Source organism: Megascapheus bottae, chromosome 3 (genome assembly GCF_031878675.1).
Source record: "Megascapheus bottae isolate mThoBot1 chromosome 3, mThoBot2.hap1, whole genome shotgun sequence".
Classification (NCBI taxonomy): Eukaryota; Metazoa; Chordata; class Mammalia; order Rodentia; family Geomyidae; genus Megascapheus; species Megascapheus bottae.
The window spans coordinates 24,612,441-24,632,420 of record NC_143511.1 but is presented as its reverse complement, the minus strand read 5'-3'; the positions used below and the strand labels follow the sequence as shown (position 1 = coordinate 24,632,420).

Below are 19,980 nucleotides of genomic sequence, written 5' to 3'. Positions count from 1 at the left end.
TAATATGCTGGCACTCATGGTATCAGCCCTAAAGCGGGGACTAAGGGAATGAGAAGTGTAGAAACCGTTACCATGAAAGACAGTTGAGAAAGAAACCAGTTATACGCACGGCCCCCTCCACACCAAGCAGGACAGGTCAAAGCAAATCCAGGTGGGTGGAGATATGAGATTCTTCACCTTAACAAAAAAGTTTAAAGTTTTGACTGTTACATGGGATTGGCTATTATATTTACTTTAAGACCGTTGAGACAGAAGAGTAGCCAGAAAAAGTCCTAGGGCTTATATTTCACTAGGCATGAGAACTGCCAGTCCTTCAAATGACAAAGGGTAGGCATGGATGGAGGAAGAGGTTGGAGAACGATGGAAGAGCAAGGTGAGCAGGGATGGAGGAAGGACAGGTTTGTTTTTTTGACCCTGTGTATTCCCAAGTTCTACTTGTTCAATGAGCCAGTTATCTATTTGTATATTAAAGAGACACCCATTCTTATTTTCCCTATCTGTTAACTTTCCTTTGTTTTCTTTATGTCACATAAATTACTGGAGACAATGTCAATTTCCTTATTGTCTATTTTCCTCTCCTGGGATACAAGAGTCACCAAAGAAGGAACTTGGGTCTTATTTGTTTCCTATCACATCCCCCCTTTTTTTAAAAAAAAAATCATGTATAACAGCTACATTGTATAAATGGGGTTTAAACAATGTAATCATGGGCTAGTATCCACACACATTTATCTGTATTCTTTGCCTTCAGTGTCAGTGTACATACTACTTGGTGGAAATAGTTATTTCTTAATACTTTGATAGTATCATGGGCAGGTGCTATTCTTTTTATAATCATTCTCAGATAAAAATACTATAAAATACTTCTATAAAAATACTTCACCAAAGTGAGGAAGTTCATTTAAGTCTAAATCTTTTCTCCCTTATCTTTAAGCTACAGCCTCTTCTAGGTAAGAAAGTCTAGAGAACAAAGTGAGGGGAAAAATGAGGCGAACTTGGCTCATTTTCTGTTTTCTACATGCTCTAGTCTTCTTTTCTCTCAGACAAACTAGGAAGGCCTTTTTATGATTAGCTGACTATGATTAATTACTTGACCAAGACTGTTTTTCTGGCCAAAAATTATGTTATTAGCTGAGACGGAGCAGTACATGACTAAGAAATCTATGATTTATTTCTTCTGAGAACAGGGAATAACTACCCTGTAAAAGCTGGCTTTAGTTAGTAAGGGAACAAATTTGTTTATCTGATTGCAACCTATGAGTCTTGTTTGATCAAAAGAATGATGGTTATATTTTGGGGGACCACTCTGGGATTTTTTGGAATCTGTAAATAGCACTTCTGAGTTAATGTAGAGGTAAAAGCAGAGCCAGAAACTCAAGGACATCACAAAGGCCTTTTTGATGATTTTTTTAAGTTAAAAGCATTTTTTGAGTGTGTGCATGTGCTTTTCCTAGGTTTTGAACTCAGGGACCTGGTCCTGACCCATAGTGTTTTTGCTCAAGACTAGCACTCTATCACCTGCACCACACACACGTAGGAGTCTGGCTGTTTTGATGGTTAGAGAGAAGTATCTCAAAGACTTTCCAGCCTGAGGTGACTTTGAACTATGATCTTCAGATCTCAGCCTCCTGAGTAGCTAGGATTACAGGTGTGAGACACTGATGTCTGACAACAAAATCTTGTTATTACCCATTTGTGGTGATGATGATGATGATTATGATGATGATGATGATGATGATGATGATGATGATGATGTGGTGGTGGTGGTGGTGGTGGTGGCGGTGGTGTAGTGACAGTGGTGAGATTATGATTTTTTTCCAGGGGGTTGAGTGTGATTTTGAAAAAAAAAAAAAAAGCTGCTTATGGTAGGAGAGTGTCAGGTTAAAATAAGGCCCTTCCAGCCTCTTTCTCTTTTTTCTTCCTTCCTTTCCCTCCCTCCCTTTCTTTTTTTCCTTCCTTCCTTCCTCCCTCCCTCTCTTCCCTCCTTCCTTCCCTCATCTTTCCCTCCCTCCTTCTTTCTTTCCTTCCTCCCTTCCTTCCTCCCTCCCTTCCTCCCCTTCTTCCCTTCCTCCCTTCCTTGTAATGAGCTTTGAACCCAGGGCTTCACACCTGTCAGCTAGTGTTCAACCACATGAGCCACATACTCTTTCTAGCATCTTGCTATTAATTGAAGGTAAAATGTCACAGGATTGGCCCAGCATTGGCTTCAAATCTGCATCCTCAGAAATCAGCATCCTGATTACAAGGCATGAGATTGTAGGCATGAGCCACTGATACCTAGCCTGATGTTTAGTTTTGAAATGTTCTTCCAGGTCTTCTGAAACGTTCTGCCAGGGCTATCCTTAAACTACAATCCTCCTCTTTTCCTTTTCCCAAGTAGCTATAATTTACAGGCATGAGTCACCAGTGCCTGGGTTCTTATTTTGCTTTGAACATCTAAGGTCTAACATCTTCAATCAAGACAAGTCCCCTAAGTTCAAATCCTAGAGTTAGAGGAGGGAAGGGAGAGAGAGAGAGAGAGAGAGAGAGAGAGAGAGAGAGAGAGAGAGAGAGAGAGAGAGAGAGAGAAAGTTCCAGAAGAAGCTGAGGCATCAGAGGGGAAAATGTGATGCCAGAAGTATCTGTATTTCCATCAATATAGGTTGGATGGATGTGTTTTCTGTGGGCTCTACCAAAACCCCCCGAAAGAAATGGTCAATTGAAGATCAACAATGAAGTTTGGTATGATTATGCCAGAGGGCAAGAAATACTCAACAGAATGAAGCTGTCTGTCCTCAAATATGCACCATAAAGAGGAGTCATAAATGGCCTTCCATTCTCTGTACAGGCTACTCAGGCTGTGCATGGACTACCCAAGTTTCTTAAATGCTAGACATATGGTGGAGTTCAATCTGAAAGTTAGAAAATAGAACTCCAAATAATGGAGAATGAGAATGATAGCATGAAATGAGCTTCCTGTACATACTCAGTAGTTTATAGATTATCATTTGACTCAAGCTAAATTTGTTATGCAAATTCAAGGGAAATTTTAGCTATTATCCTGTTTGTTCCATGTTAATTTAGCTATCTCATTTAATAAATTGCCACATTCCGACTTGATACACACACACACACACACACACACACACACACACAACTTAAAGAAAAACCATCTGGAGTGTTTGTATGAATTACCCACATTTATGTCAGGTTATGAACATTTCCACACTAAAGTGATTTTTCACCTTAAGATAGTGTAGGATTAGGTTTTCCCACATGTACCTACAACCAGAAATAAATATAGACTGTTTATACAATGTTTTGTTCTTCTATGTTTAAATCTTGGGATAGTAGGTCAACTTCAGAATGGTAGTTGTACAGATTTTCTCAAGAGACCTAGCTTCTAGCTTTCTGCTCTGCAGTCCCGTGGATAGGACTTTTCCTGGAGGACCTGTAACATACCTACACCTATTACACAGGCTAGTTATTGATCACATCTACACTTAAGGGAGGCTAGTAAATGCAATCCCGTGTGATCACTTGAATATGGGGATTTTGCCTCTGATTATCGGAAACATAGAGGTCATGATTGGGCTCTGGAATTAAGCAACTCTTAACTATTGGCAACATTATTTAAGAGGTTATCAACTTTGATCCAAAGTCTTTAAACTTTCCCTATCTTCATTCATTTCTGTGCAAAATGAGAATGGTAGAGCTGTGAGGACTTACAATGTGAAGTCATTTAGAATGGGATCTGGACATCTGCTCTTATTAGTAATAAGCATTTACCTCCATGCTCTATTTTAATCTTCTAAATTATAGTCACCTTAGCCTCTGAGGTTTGTTTACTACTAACACACAATAAGGGACTGCTATTTTTACATATATTTTGAAAGTGATCTGAAGATTATTAGGAAAGGAATATACTTTCAAAAGACTGAAAGCAGATCATCAATAATGACAATTATTTTTACCCTGGCATAATTTTTTTACATTGAAGTATAAGAAGCTTGGAAAGTTAAATCTCTTCCTGGGTACAGGCTATGAGATAGAGTCTCAAGTATGAGATTTTCTGAATTATATTTGAGGGCATAGTTTTCTGGCCTGGAAAAGAATTATTCATTGCATATTCATGATGAAATAGTTGATGGCTATCAGTTTATATTACTCATTTTTTTAAATGTCAACTGGAATCTACAATTAAAATTAGAATGTACTTAAATAGGAATATGTATTTAGCAACTAGCCCTATGGGTGATTAATTTATTTCTCTTACATGTAGTTTCTATTTTTTCCAGGCTTGGGTAACAGAAACACAGGAACAGATGTCACAGGTTTATGTAAACCGAGGATTGGCTGGAAAAAAACACAAGGCCTTACTAAATGAGGAAACAATGAGCTCTGGGATTGTTGAGAGGTATCTTTTGTGCTCTCTTTTGCCTACACAGCCTGCTCTGGAATCATGCTCATGGAAACGTATTAAGAGAAAGGAAAGATCCTTGCCCCAGCACACACCAAATAGTTTTTCAAGCTTCCCTTCTTTCAGCTCATGCTGCCACCTCTGCTTAGAATTCCTTTTCCCTCCATCATTTAAGATGCCACACACCCTGGGCTCAGCTAAAATCTCTATTTGCTGTCACAGTCCTGATTGTAGACCTGTAAAATGGGAATCATGAAAGTGTTTGGTTCATATGGTCATTTAGGTGAAATACAATATGAAATATGCCTAGGAAGGGTTTCCAAAATGCAGCAAGAATCAGAGAATTAATTGCTCTAGTCTTGCCATCTGAGCATTTTATGCCCTCTGTAACAATTGGTCATGTATGCTAATTGTCTTTGTCTATGTTTCTCCAGATTTAAAGAAAAATTCCTTGAGTTCAGGAACTATTTTTAGTCACACTTTGTTATTTCATGGGAATGCATGACATAGATTTTTACCTTTTATTGTAATTATAGGAAAATACAAAGTAAGGTCAAAATGCTAAGATTTCCATTTTTTTGTTTCTTCAAAATTTTAATGCACTTCTACATGGTATGAGGGCTGTATAAATATTTACTCTATAAGAGAGTAACAATACGTAATCTCAAAGTGAGTTACACTCAGAAAGTTAATTAACTGCTTTGTTGCTTGGTAAATTTTTTTTTTCACATCATCCACACTGGTTGCTTGGTAAATTTTAAAGTCGTACATTCATCTGTCCTTTGTTTTCATTTTTTCTATATATTTTTATTGTACTTAATAGAAGGGTTACATTTTATTTATCAGATAGAAGGTGCATTACTTCGCAAACATTGATACCCTTTCTCATGTTTTGGTCCCCATTTCCCTCCCCCACCCCTGCCCCTTATCTTGTTTTCCCCCTTTCCCTATAAGATTTCCATTTTTGTGTGTGTTGATATGTTTTATGTTTCAAAATATATAAACATTGAAAACATTAAAAATTCTTTGATTTTGCAAGCCCAAATTAAGTTTGTATGGTTTTGAAAATTTATATGTGTTAGGTAGACAAGTTTTCTAAAAGTTACCTCTTAATTCACAGGGATACTGGCTTACCTGCTACAGGCTTTAGAGCTATCTTTAGCAGACATCCACCTGATAAGAACAAAATGTAAGTTGTCTTTGAACTGCTATAGCTTGTCAAGAATGAATATTGGCTTAAGAAATTTGCTGGGGGCGGGTAAAAAAAATCTTTAACAAATCTTTAACTTTTGTTTGTTTGTTTGTTTGTTTGTTTTTTGCCAGTCCTGGAGCTTGAACTCAAGGCCTGAGCACTGTAGCACTGTCCTTGGACACTTTTTGTTCAAGTCTAGTGCTCTGCCACTTGGGTCACAACTCTACTTCTGGCTTTTTCTGTGTGTGTGGTATTGAGGAATCAAACCCAGGGCTTGGTGCATGCTAGGCAAGTACTCTACCACTAGGCCACACTCCTGGCCCAACAAAAGATTTTTGTTCACCAACAGGCATAGCATTAATAATTGTGACAGTAGTCATAATAATAAAACATTCAATTCTTTTTTTACATTAAGTTCTTTTTATTGTAATTAATAGAAGGGTTACAGTTATATTCGCCAGATAGAAGTTGCATTATTTCACATACATTGATACCCCTACTCATGTTTTTGTCCCCATTTCCCTCCCTTCACCCCTCATCTTGTTTTCCCCCTTCCCTTTCGTATTTCAAATAAATAAATAAACATATATACAATATACCAGATAACAGGGTAAGATACTGTAACAATATGAGAATAACCAAGGGACAACAAAAGAGATGAGAAATAGTACATTAAGAAGAACAATCACACATTATATAGCTCTTGTTTCCATAAAAGCATTCAATTCTTTTTTTTCATTTTTTAGATTTAATTTTATTGTCAAGTTGATGTACAGAGGGGTTACAGTTACATATGTAAGGTAGTGAGTACATTTCTTTAGAACATTGTTACCCTCCTTGGCTTATCTTCCAGTTGCCCTCCCCCACAATTGCCCCCAAGTTGTAAAGTTTGTTTTCAAAACATCTTATCTTGACAGTATCTGTTGCATTGATTCATCCTTTGTCCTTAGTCTCACAATTTCCTTGCTCCCCTTCCTTTCCCTAATTCGGATAAACTTATATATACCACATGGGGTACCAAAATCAAATACAGTGACAACAGGGGATAAATCATAGGGGGGAAAGATGAAAAAAAAAGTAAACTTCACATAGTACAAGACAACCACCACAAAGAAAAAACCCTTGTGTCCATGTCTTGGAGTTCATTTTGAAAAGCAATCAATTCTTATTTGTATTTTCTTAATTTGCAAATTCTCCAACTCTATTTTTTTTGTAACTTTCAAATCAAGATTTGCATCCGGTCACAGTATGATGTATGTAATCCCAGCATTTTGGAATCAGACATTGGGGAACTGGAAATTTGAGGCAGCCTACATCAAGTAGTGAAGGTGTCTGAGAACAATAAAAACCAAATAAAGCAAACAAATAAAATCCAAAATTGTATAAGGACCTGACCTTGTATTTTCCCTAAAAGCAATAGTACATGTTTGCTAATTTAGTGTGCTAACAGCTTTACAGAGAATTACAACAGACTCTTGGGTATCCATGGGTGGTGGTTCCAGGGGAGAACACTGTGAGAAACAGAGAGCTCAGGATGCTTAGAGCTCAGCGTGAGATTGTAGATGAAAATTTTCCCATAACACAGCCCAGTTTTCGCTAAGGATTTCCTGCCTTTCAGTACATCTAAATTTTTCACTGTATCACTTCAGTTAAGCACATTTAGCTTTTTAGACACATATATCTTTTATTAAAAATTATATATACCAAAATTAAGGGCAGAGAACACAGTAAGTTAAAAATAACTGACAACAATGCAGAACTATAAAATGTTTCTGTATCAAATAAGTTACACGAATGCAGGAATTTATATTTGTTTTTAAATTTCTTTTAATTTTTCTAACTTACTAGACCACATTTGGTCAAAACTACATGTAAAAGATCAATGAATAAGGTGGACTTACTGTACTAACAACAAACACTGCCTTCTCAGCAAGACAGTCATACTTTTTACTGATAACAAGATTTATTTGGAGGTAGCATGAATTGTTACTACAAAAATTCCTATTAACTCTTCTTTTTCAAAAAAAGACAAGCTCTAGTGGTGTAGAGGTAAGTGGTCTAGGAATCTACTTAAGATCATGATGAAGTTCTAAGCATTTGCTTGTGCATAACAGGATTTTGGTAAAGATTTGTCCAAGGTAATGTGTGTAACACAATTAGAATGCAAACCAAGGCCTACTTAATTATTGCTTTGTTGTACACTTGGTGTGACTGGAGCTTAAACTCTAACCTTTGCTGGCACCTATACCATTGAGTTATGTACCTCCAGCCCTATTTCACTCTTGATTTACTTTGTTGCATTTGCTCTCTCCCGGAAATCCTTTATTAGTATATTGGGTTGCTTGTACTGGCCTTATAGGTTTTTAAAAATTCTTTCTACATCACCACCCCCATCTTTAATATCTTCCCTACTTTTCATTCTTTTTTTAAATCTTTTTGACTTTTCTGTTTTTATATGATCCTTTGGGGATCACAATATCTCCATGGATGCATGCTCATAGTAGTTTTATTCTTTTGTTATTATTCTTCCATATATAGTCAAAGATGCTCTTTTCTTTCAGCTTTTTGGTTGTGTAGCATACATCTTTAATGCTAAAGGTGTTTTCCTCACAGGACCAGTAATGCATCCTTGGTTTCATCTTATGATTGGAGCTGGGTCTCAGAGCTTGTGATTGAGTTTTGCTGACTTGAAGCACTGCTGGAGAAATTTCCATAGCTCATTTTCCAAAGCAGCCCAGTATCAGGACTCCAGTCTTTCTTCTTGAACACTCTGCTGCATAAGTGCCCTAATCTCTTATCAGAAGAGAAAAAGATGTGACAATGTGTTCCTATACTTTAGAAGGAAAGGTGATTGTCCTAGGATGCTACTGTTAACCTTACAATGGGTGAAGTCACACCAACTGTGCTGTTGATCTATGACTTCTCCATTAGCCTTGCCAAAGAATGTATCTTTAGCCACCTGGAGGGATGGTCCATGGATGAAGAAGACCTTTGGCTCTTCAAACACAGCTCTCTCCTTAATCCTGCTCACTTAGAATTTGGCTAATTCAGAGACCATTTGTCCATCTTTCCTTGAGCTTTCAATTTCTGTTTCTCTTATCCCTTCTCTTTATTGTATTCCTGGGAGGTTTTATCTTTTTAAATCTCCTTAAGGCTTTCCTGAGGATTTTCAGGAAGTAAGTTTTGCAGTGTATGCAATCTTAACACTATCACACTAGCATGATAAAGTTTCATCTGACAGGTTCCTTCCTCCAGAGAACAGCCACACCCACTCCTATGACTTGGGGAGATCTGATAGGCCATGTCCTCTAGAGGACCTCCCCTATCTCCTGCCACACCCACCTCTATTAATCTGGAGAAATGAAAAGGACCTTTGTGGGTGTTCAGAGTACCTATGATTTCTATCTCTCCCTCCTTTTTTTTTTTAACCCCAAATCTTTTCATCTTGTTTGTATGTTCTTGACATACCCATGAGAGCCTGACTCACTGCAGTTGCAGCAGAGTTATATCTTGAACAAATAGATCAATTATTTCTGATGTTAATGATAAATTATAATGAAAAAGGAAATGTCTAATTCCCATTGATTTAGGGATTCAAGGCCTGTAGATCCAAAAATGGTCTATTCTATTTTGATAAATGCATGAGAAGACACGATCTTTTAGAACATCACTTTTAAATTTCAGTTCCTGAGTTACTTGTGTTATTTGATTCATGAACATTAGTGAGGAAATAAATATATGATGAATTCCTTCAACTGTCCTCTACTAATTCTATATATATAATGCTTTCCTTCAGCTAATATATACTAATTATAGGATGTTGCATATGATAGACCGCTGTGGTGATTTAAAATCTACTCTTGCTGAATATTAAATGTTCTTTTGTTTCTTGCCAACTGCACTACCTAGGAGCTTAAATGTCAACCTTAAAAGGCAATGAATAAGAATGAGTTTGCTTAATCGACCAAAGTAATGAGCTCGAACTTATAAAGAAAAGGCTGTAATCATACTTCAGGTTGTTTCTATGAAAAGAAGTCTGAATATAAATGTATAGTTTAATCATTAGTCCATGCACTCATCTTAATTTTTAGAGAGTATCCATTATGTTGTATTGGCATATGACTGTCTGCTTCTTTTTCTTATAATGTAACCTTTATCCTTAACTTCACTTTTAGCTACATGAAGAAAAACCATCCATTTCCTCCAAAAATTGGTAGCGAATACATTAGTGAAACATATTGAAAAGCCACAGAACTAGAGTATTTGATACTCCTGGACTGGTCATTCTTGAATTTGACTAGAAAAAATTGTTGTGAATAATTGTTTCCTCATAAACTACAGATGGAGATAAATAGGAAAAACATGAAACACATGATACAGGTAGAAACAAAAATAATAATTCAAAGTCTTAAACTTTAAAGATCATTTTAAGGCTGGATTGAGTCATCTGGAGCTATAGCTATTATTTTTCTGGCTGGTCACATTCTCATTAAGGAGTTTTCAAGAAGTTGAAATTGGCCTTTGGTGAGAAGTCTGAAATTAGGAGGCTCAAAAATGTTTTAAACACCAACAATGCTTTTCTGGTCAATAGCAGACACACACAGTAATATACATTACTTTACTTCTGGTTACAGAAAGCAAAGGTATAGAAAAGTTTGGGGTTGGCATCCCATTAAAAGATGGGCCAAAGACTTAAAGAGAATCTTCTCTGAAGAAGAAATGAAAATGGCCTATAGACACATGAAGAAATGCTCAACATCTCTGGTCATAAAAGAAATGCAAATCAAAACAACTCTAAGATTCCACTTCACTCCAGTTAGAATGGCCAGGATCAAGAAAACTAATAACAACAGATGCTGGAGGGGATGTGGCCAGGAGGGATCACTACTACACTGTTAGTGGGAGCACAAACTTGTTCAACCACTATGGAAAGCAGTATGGCAGTTCCTCAAAAGACTAAACATAGAGCTCCCCTATGACCTAGCAATTCCACTACTAGGCATTTACCCAATCATCCAGAAACAAGGACATATTAAATCCACTAGCACAACGATGTTCATTGCAGCACTATTTACCATAGCAAAGATATGGAACCAACCCAGATGTCCCTCAGTTGATGAGTGGATCAACAAGATGTGGTATTTATACATAATGGAATTCTATGCTGCTGTCAGAAAGAATGACATCGCCCCATTCATAAGGAAATGGTAAGACTAAGAAAAAATCATATTAAGTGAAGTAAGCCACACTCAAAGGAACTTAGGCTCAATGGTTTCCCTCATTTGTCATAATCAGTAGAAACCTTGGGCTCTCCTACCAGAGATTTACAATAGAATAAAACCTAGATACATAAGGCCATATAGTATGACACTAAATGGAAGGACCCCCAGAATGTAGAAACAAAAGCCATATAATGAGTGATTGTTGTCCTTAATGTACTATGTTATCTCTCATCTCTTTTGCTGTCCCTTGGTTATCTCATATTGTTACAGTATTTCACCTTGTTATCTGATATATTGGATATATGCATATTTGGTTATTTGAAAATAGGATAGGGAAGGGGGGAAAACAAGATGAGGTGCAGGGGTAGGGAGAGGGAAATGAGGACTAAGACTTGAGAAAGGGTATCAATGTATGTGAAGTAATGCACCATCTATCTGGTGAATATAATGTAACCCTTCTATTAATTACAATAAAAGTATATGGAAAAAAGAAAAGTTTGGGGTTGGGGGTTTGGCCTAGTGGTAGGGTAGTTGCCTAGCATGCAAGAAGACCCGGGTTCAATTTCCCAGTATCACATACATAGAAATAGCTGGAAGTGGTTCTGTGGCTTAAGTGGTAGAGCTCTAGCCTTGAGACAGTCCAAGGTCAGTGCTCAAGCCCTGGGTTCAAACCAGGACTGGCAGAAAAAAAAGTAATGGGAGGCAAAGCTCTCTTAATGTAGATAGGGAGGAGGATGGAAAAATGAATAGAGATCATTCAAGAGTCTATTTTTCCCACTTACAGATTTTCAAGCACCTCAAGTAAATTTAACTTAAAATTTGAAGTGCATTTTTGTTAATGAAGTGTGGGAAACAAACTCATTATTACCAGAGAATTCCCATGTATCTGATTATCTAATACAGAGTCTTTTCATATTTATCCATAGAGTTAGCTCATTCATTTACAAAAAGTAAAGTTGGCTGGGAGAATGGCCTAAAGATGGAATGCCTGCCTAGCATGCACAAAGCTTTGGGCTCCATTCCTTGGTATCACATACACAGAAAAATCCAGAAGTAGTGGTGATTCAAGGGGTAAGTCTTGAGAAAGCCCAAGGACAGGGCCCACACCCTGAGCTGAAGCCCCAGGACTAGCAAAAACAAAACAAAACAGAGTAAGGTTTTTTGCTTAAAAATACTTAGACTAAGGGCCAGGAGTTTGGCTTAGTGGTAGAGTGCTTGCCTAGTATGCACTAAGACCCCTGATGGATTCCTTGGTACCGAATACATAGAAAAATGCTGGAAGTGGTTCTGAGGCTCAAGTGGTAGAGCTCTAGCCTTCAGAAAGTCCAAGGACAGTGCTGAGACCCTGAGCTCAAGCCCAGGACTGGCAAAAAAAAACAACTTAGATTATGTGAAGTAAACAGCTAGAAATCAAAACAACAGAAACAAAATAACAAGAAGCAGAGCCTGTACTGGAAAAGAGATGTGATAATGAATATAATTGTATATGTAGGTTTCATTTCTCTGAAGATCCCATTTAAATATTCACATATAACCTTATATCTTCCTTGGGCCCACAAGTCACCTTGTTCTTAAAAGGACAGGAATTGGAAATACTGTGCCGATTTTGTCAAGGTGGAGAAGCAAGTTGATAGGATTGCTAGTCTGACATCAGACTAGGAGTACTGAGCACTGAGCACCTACCAGAAGGAGGAGATATACCCAAGATATTCCCTATATGAAGTAGGCTCTAACTACTGCAGCCTGTAATTTGTACTAAATTTTATTGCTTCCACATAGCAGTGATGACTGTATAGTCATTGAAATGGTAGATGACTCTTGTCCTCAGAATTCATCTGAACAACTTACGTGATCTTTGCGTTGGGGAAGAAAAGTAGTGCATTGGGTCACTGCCGGCTTTTCAACATTGTGAGACTTTTTTTTTAAGGCAACCTGGGATCTGCTTTTGGGCAAGCACTAACTAGCACAAGGTCATGGCTAATCACCCTCTCTGGATTCCAGTTGATGCCATCTGGAAAATAAGAGGATTGAACCAAATGAGCTGTAAAGTCCTTTCTTCTACTAAAATTTTATGGCTCTAAAGAGAAAGGCATCTATAGTCACATAAAAAGGCACATTAAATGAGGCCAAAAAGTAGCTCAGGCCATTAAGCGTCACTTACTGGCAGAGGGCACATCTCCTGATGGGTGCACAGTGGTCACCCAAAAGTAATGGCAGTAGCATACTTGGCCATTGTTGAAATTCTTTCATTTTATTCCTCTCACGGGGATATTCAGCATCTGTTAAACCTTTTCTTTACTCTCGCCTGCATTTGAGCAGGTATTTTTTTGTGTTTGTTTTTCTTTTCTTTTCTCAAATACAAAACAGAGCATTTCTTTTCTACCAAGACGGTTGTGAGGGTGGTTTGTCTCGTGTTGAAATACCACCCAGTTGTGGAACGTATTTCCAGAAGAAAAAACAAGTTTGCAAAATTAACCTCTGAGAATGATAACGATGATGAGAATAACAGCAACAACAAAAATGTGAAGTGGTGTAATGAAACAAACTGGAAGCTCCATTCTTCATTCTGTGACACATTCATTGTACTACCTCTTGCTTTTGGTATGTGTCCAGCTTTTTGCCTTTTGGGCTGCATCCTTCCCCCACTCTGTGTCACTTAACTAGGCTATATGATGGATTGGCTGACCCCATCCCCCTACCTTCCCATAAGCCCAGGTGGTCCTGGCCAGGCCAATCAGAGAACATGCAGAGGTAGTCATGGAGTCTGGGGGAGAAAGCCCCGCCTTCTCCAGGCAGCAGGTTCAGAGAAAAAAACCCTCTGTCTACTGGGGAACATCTACCTGTAAACCAAGGCAAGCAAACATACAGAATAAATTCATGCGGGTCACATTCCATTTGTGTAAGCTTTAGTTTCCCTGTCTTTCCTTATTCAAATTTGAGCTGAGTTTCTGTAACTCCTACCTGTAAGGGCAATATTAATAAAAGCCTGCTATGTGCAGGGAATGACTACAATATTTCATCTATGTTAATGTGTTACTCCCTACAACAACTCTCCAGTGTACCTGTACTCTGTAGAAGGTGAAAGAGAAGTGCGGAGAAATAACAAGCGAAGACTCTCACAGCTCAAATGTAATGACAAGTCAGGATTTAAACTGAGATAGTTAAACATCAGAGCTTGTCATCTTGGACCCTCTTCTGTGCTATCTGTCTGAATGACAGGTCAACTAGGAGAATTGTGGTACATCTGTCAGTTTCTGAATATCACTTTCCTTCTCAATATTACCATCATTAGGTAGATTAGGCCCTGAACCCTGTAGTGCTGACATAGATTTTGTTATAGGAATTGAATCACAGGATTATGGCATTCAGAAAGTTCCTCTATTTGTAGTATGCAAGCTATAGAACCAGTTAATCCACTAATTCAGAGTATGAATGGCAGAACTCTCAGTTCAGGTCTGCAGGCATGAGAATTTAGGACTGGAGTCCTGCTGCTTAAGTCCTAGAGACCAAAAATGAGAGGACAAGAGGTAAGAGGTTGCTCTACCAGTGCAGGAGAAAATGGATGTTGCAACTCCAGAAGAATATATATGTGTGTGTGTGTGTGTGTGTGTGTGTGTGTGTGTGTGTGTGTATGTATATACATTCTTCCTTTGGTTCTACTTGAGACTTAGGTGAATTGGATAATATCTGCCCATGGGTCAGTGTGATTGTCACTCAGTCTACTAATTCAAATGCTGGTCTCTTAGTGCATTCTCCCAGTCATACTCAGAAATGGTTTTGTGCTAACACTGGGTATTCTTTGGTTCAGTCAATTGAACACAGAAAATCAAGTTCATAAGTAGGATATGGTGAAAGATTCTTTATTCTTTTCAAAAAGTAGGAGGAAATGACAAAGGCATCCATGCCCACTTAATTTTTAAAAAAAGATGTTTGCTCCTGAGAATAAGACAGAACTTCGAAGAGTTGATGTGGCATTCCATGGCTCTCTGTGGTTAGATTTGTCAAAACAATGGATGTCTTTCTATTGCTGTCAATGATGAGATTGATTTAAAGTTAACTGTTTCTTTGAGGCACTTACTCAACTTCAGAGGTCTTGATTTGAACCATGTGATTTGGTGACTATAGGGAATGTTCCCTTGTCTTGACTGTCAGGATCCTTGTTGAGAAACTATCTGCTCCCTTTTCAGATGAAAAAAGGAACAGTTGACCATTTAGGTCCTTTCAGAATCTGTGATTCTGTGGGTTTGAATACAATCCTCGTCACTAAATCTGTGCATAATAGCACTTGTGTTAGTGCAGATGTAGCTATTTCAATGCATAGTGGAGCTATAACAATAACTTTAATATTATATGACCTTTCTTTGCAGTTACTCTATTCTGCACAGAATCTCATAGCTGCACCTGCTAAAGGTCAAAGAGGGCATGTGTGGCAAACTGTGGGCAGAACTGGAGAAAGCCTGCTGTCTAACTTTCAAGCATTGTAGCAAGCTGGCATTACCCCAGTGATTTTTATCAGCATCTCTCTGGTGTCCAGTTTTACATTTCCAGAGAGATCATTTTTATCTTGTGCTTCAGGAATCATCTGACTTGTGGAGATTGACTTATGTTCATTAAGAAAGCCAGAACTGTAATTAGTTAATTTATAATGAGAAATAAATTTTTCCAGTCCACTAGACAACCATGTCAGACTAATAAAAACAGTCTCTCTATAAAAATCCATATGGGAAGTTAGATTTGCAACTAGGATATTGCTCAGTGTTTGAAATCAGAGCAAGGGGAATTCATATCTTATTATAATGATCTATGGTCTTAGACTCTGTCTGATTGTAATAGGACTTGTTCATTTCTGGGTGATAGAAAAACAATTAAAGTTCTTTTGGGCCAGGAGCTGGTGGCTCATGTCTATAATCCTAGCTACTCAGAAGACTGAGATCTGAGGATCACAGTCCAAAGCAGGAAAGTCAATGAGACTTTTATTGCCAATTAAAGCTGGATGTGGAGGTGTGGCTAACGTGGTAGAGTGCCAGCCTTGAGTTAATATGCTAAAAGAGTCAGAAAAGTTGCTAGGATTCTCTTTTCCCTCCATTTGCTCTGTTGAAGGGCCAAATACTCGGATCTGGTGAGGACATGACAACCTTATATTTTTGTCATAGAAGAATGACTGCTTCTCTGCCATTGAATTTTACAAAAAAAAAAAAAAGGCAAATTCCAAAGGAGAGCCCTGACTATACATGGACTCAAGACTTATCTCTGACCCTTCAGATGTGGATAGGGCTGCAGTAGTAGAGTGGATCCATAAGGCTAAGGCTTGGTGTGATTCCACACCGAGTCTTCAGCTCACTGTTGGTTGCCATTGAGTGACGCGGATAAGATCCAGCTGTGTTCCCAGAACCAGAGCTATTTACAGCCCAGGGTACCTCTTGCTAGATAGGGAAGTGCAATAAGATAGCTGCTTAATAAGATAAGGGTGAGCCCTTTCAGTTTTGTAAGACATTGCTGCTACCCATAGTGTCTGAGGGCACTTGTTCTTTAATAGTACCTTACCCACCATTAGGAGTTTTGAAGATAGGTTAAATGGGTCTGAAATGACATTTCATTGTTTTATTTTGCATTTCACTGATTGCTGGATTTAGGACTGAATTTATTTTCAGAGTTTAGTTAGACTTTCGGGTTTCTTTTGTGGTGCATCAAATGTTTATAGTTGTTCTCTATTCTCTCCTACTTGGATTTTTTTTATTTCATTAATTTATAGGAGTTTTGAAAGATTTTTATTCTACACACTATGTTTTAAATTTCTCAGGAATATCTCCTTGCAGTATATGACTTACCTTGTAACTTATTTATGGTGTCTTGATCATCATAACATTTAAATGATAATTCCTCAAATATTAACCTGTAAAGCCTTTTAGTTTTATATATATGTATATATTTGTGACATTTTAATAAGATAAGCCAGCTATTCCTTTTGCTCACTGATTATAAAGCCATTCCATCACACAACAAATCCTCATGAGTGGATTATTTCTGCGTCCTATATATTCTATTCTTTTCATTTGCCTGCATATTCTTGCACCAACAAAACATCATCTTAATTACTGTAGCTTCATGCTATATCTCTTTTGGTGCGATAGTATTGGAATTTGAATTCAGGACCTCACAAATTCTAAACAAATTGTCACTTGAGTCACTCTACCAGCCACCTTGGGGGTTGGTAAATTTTGAGAGAGGGTCTTGTTTTATGCCCAGGCTGCCATGGACCACACTTCTCCTATTTGTACTTTCCTATGTCACTGAGATGACAGGCATGTGAGCTTGGGGTAACAGGTCCTTGCCACTGTACCCAGCAATTGATTGGAGTCTCTTGAACATTTTATGTGTGTTGAGGGGTGGAGAGAAGCACTGATCTCAAACCTCAATCCCCTAATCTCTGTCTCCCAAGGATTACAGGCTTGAGCCACCATACCTGGTTACTTTTGCTCTATTCTGTAGAGTAAGTTTGACTCCCCCAAACATTTGTTCTCAAAGTTGTCTCAACTCTATGAAGTTTATGGAGACCCATGACTATTTGACTGTTTCTTAGACTCCATGGATCGCTTTGTTTGTGTTTGGATTAGAAGTGAATTGAATTTGTTGGATGAAATAATTGCTCATCTACAAAGAGAGGAATTATTTTGTATCCTTCAATACATTTTACATTTTCCCCTGTAAACATCTTGTGTAATTTCTGTTGTATGTATTCTTAGGGATTTTGTTATAGTTGTAAGGTTTTTTTAAATTTTGTACTTTCTAATTTTGATATATGGTTGTATTTTTTTTTAGTATAATGATGTTGTATCCAACAACCCTGTGGAAGTCTACTTACTCATTATGCTTTGTAGCTTCTGTAAATTTATAAAAATGTAGAAATTTTCTCATTGGCAGAGATAATAACATTTATTATACTTGTTTATTTTTAAATTGTGTTTACTAGAGTCTGCAGTATATCTGTATGTTGAAGGGCTGGTGGTAAGCTTCTGTCATTGGTTGGGAATATTTCTGAGGAGCGAATTTTCATGAGCTTAATTTTTGATTTGCATTTATAGTTCTTCTCTCAACAATGTTAATGATTTCTGCTTAAAGTATGGTGGACATTCTTGGACAAGCAGCAGTGATAGGTTATTCTACCTGGGGGAAGGAGAAGGTTGGGGATCTTGCTCAGTATTGTAATTAAAGTGCTCCCTCTTCTGTTACTATACTGAAGTGAAGTTTAATTCATGCCACTGAGGAGGGAGGGGTAAGGGGGGAGGGAGATGGGGGGAAGTCAGTCTATATTGATCTCCTATCTTATTGCTCTAGGAGCCTCATTCCTGGTGTTTCATGTTTTTCTTTACCTTCCCAGTTGCCAGGCTCTTTTCCAGAATCTAATTACAGTATTATAAAAGGTTTTCATTATTTATTGTAATGCATAGAGGGGTTACAGTTGCATTCACCAGATAGTAGGTGCATTACTTCTCACACATTGATATCCTTTCTCATGTTTTTCCCCAGTTCCCTCTCCCCACCCCCTCCCGATCATCTTGTTCCCCCCCTTCCCTTCCCTATTTCAATAAACAAACTTATACCAGGTGACTAAGTCAGATACAGTAACAACACAAGTTTCTTTTGTTTTTCTTGCACTGGTCCTGGTGCTTGAACTCAGAGGTTGGGTGTTATCCCTAAGTCTAGTTTTTACTCTACCACTTGGACCACAGTTCCACTTCCTGCTTTTTGGTAGTTCATTGGAGATAAGATTCTCATGATCTGTTTTGTCCAGGCAGAATTTAAACCGTGATCCTCAGATCTCAGCCTCCTGAGTAGCTTGGATTACTTGCATGAGCCATCAGTGTCCAGTTCCTTTCCTTCTTTTTAAGAGATTACTCTGTCTTTTTCTTTTCTTTTTTTTTTTTTTGGTTCTAGTAGTTCTGGGGCTTGAACTCAGGGCCTGAGCACTGTCTTTGGCCTTTCTCTCAGCTAGAGCTCTGCCACTTGAGCTGCAGCACCACTTCCAGCTTTTTCCTGTGTATATGGTATCGAGGAATCGAGCCCAGGTCGTCACGCATGCTAGGCAAGAACTCTACCACTTGGCCAAATTCCCAGCCCTCTCTGTCTTTTAAAAAATCACTCTTTACTGGCTTGAAAGTCACATTTGCAATTTTTTTTCCTTTTTGCTCATCTAGTTGCATTATGAGTACCTTAGAGCTAGTTGTAGTACCGCAAGCTGATGCCCAGCCACAGTTCTAATTCAGTAGTATCAACAAGTTTCACATTTGTGGATTCCACCAGCTGTAGGTGGAAAAAAGAGCAGTGTCCTTTTCTTATACAATGTGCAATAAAGTATAATGCTATTAGATTATTAGAAGTATTAAGTATCATAAATAACACAGAGATAACTTACAGTATATGGAAAGAGGTACCACGATCTGTCAAAGGACTTCATTATTCTACATATGGGACTTGAGTATAGATAGATACTATTTTCTGTTATTTTCTAAGGTTCTATGACCAAATTCCCTTCCCGTACCTAAGAATGAATATTTACATTTCTTTCTCTCAGGCTCCCAGGTTGTGGATGCTGCACTGAAAACCACAGCTGGGTTGCTGACAGGAATTGGTTGTTATCTTGAGATGAAATACTAGCACTTGTTATTTGGGATTCTTAAGAATTTGACTATCTGCTCCCCTAGCATTGGGAGGAATAGAAGTAAGGTTTTAATTTCTGCTAAGAGAATATTTTTTTCCCTTAATCCCCAAGCAGAGGTAAACTTTCTCATCAATTTCTCTGGTCTCTTTTATGGGGAAGTACACAGAGCCTCAGGCCATTTTCGTGTGCTGTACACATAGATAAAGTTCAAGGCTCAGGGCATCTACATTTATGTCTCCTCACTATAGTGAGCATTCTTTTTCATTTTCAGCACCATAAGGTTTCCCTTTTGAGCTTGGCTAGGCTTATAAATTACGTAGGTGTGCATTCGTGTGTGTGTGTGTGTGTGTGTGTGTGTGTGTGTGTGTGTGTGTTTCACCCAGTATTTCTGTGGGTATAATTGAGTTGGGTATTGGGGACTCTGATTTCAGTCTGCCCAGTCATCTTCTGCTATCTCTTCCCTGTCATCTGGAAGAGGCTTTATTGCCAAAAAGATTTCAGGAGCAGG

The 19,980-nt window shown here is 38.0% G+C and overlaps 1 protein-coding gene across 1 annotated transcript in view; it reads left to right on the top strand.

Moving 5' to 3' along the window:
- The window catches only part of Cfap95 (cilia and flagella associated protein 95), a 55,663-nt gene that overhangs the window by 21,075 nt on the left and 14,608 nt on the right, over positions 1-19,980 (top strand). The window contains exons 3-4 of the mRNA XM_090329067.1: positions 4,278-4,396; positions 5,520-5,588. Coding sequence (XP_090185193.1) covers positions 4,278-4,396; positions 5,520-5,588 — 188 coding nt within the window. The remainder of the gene's footprint in view (positions 1-4,277; positions 4,397-5,519; positions 5,589-19,980) is intronic.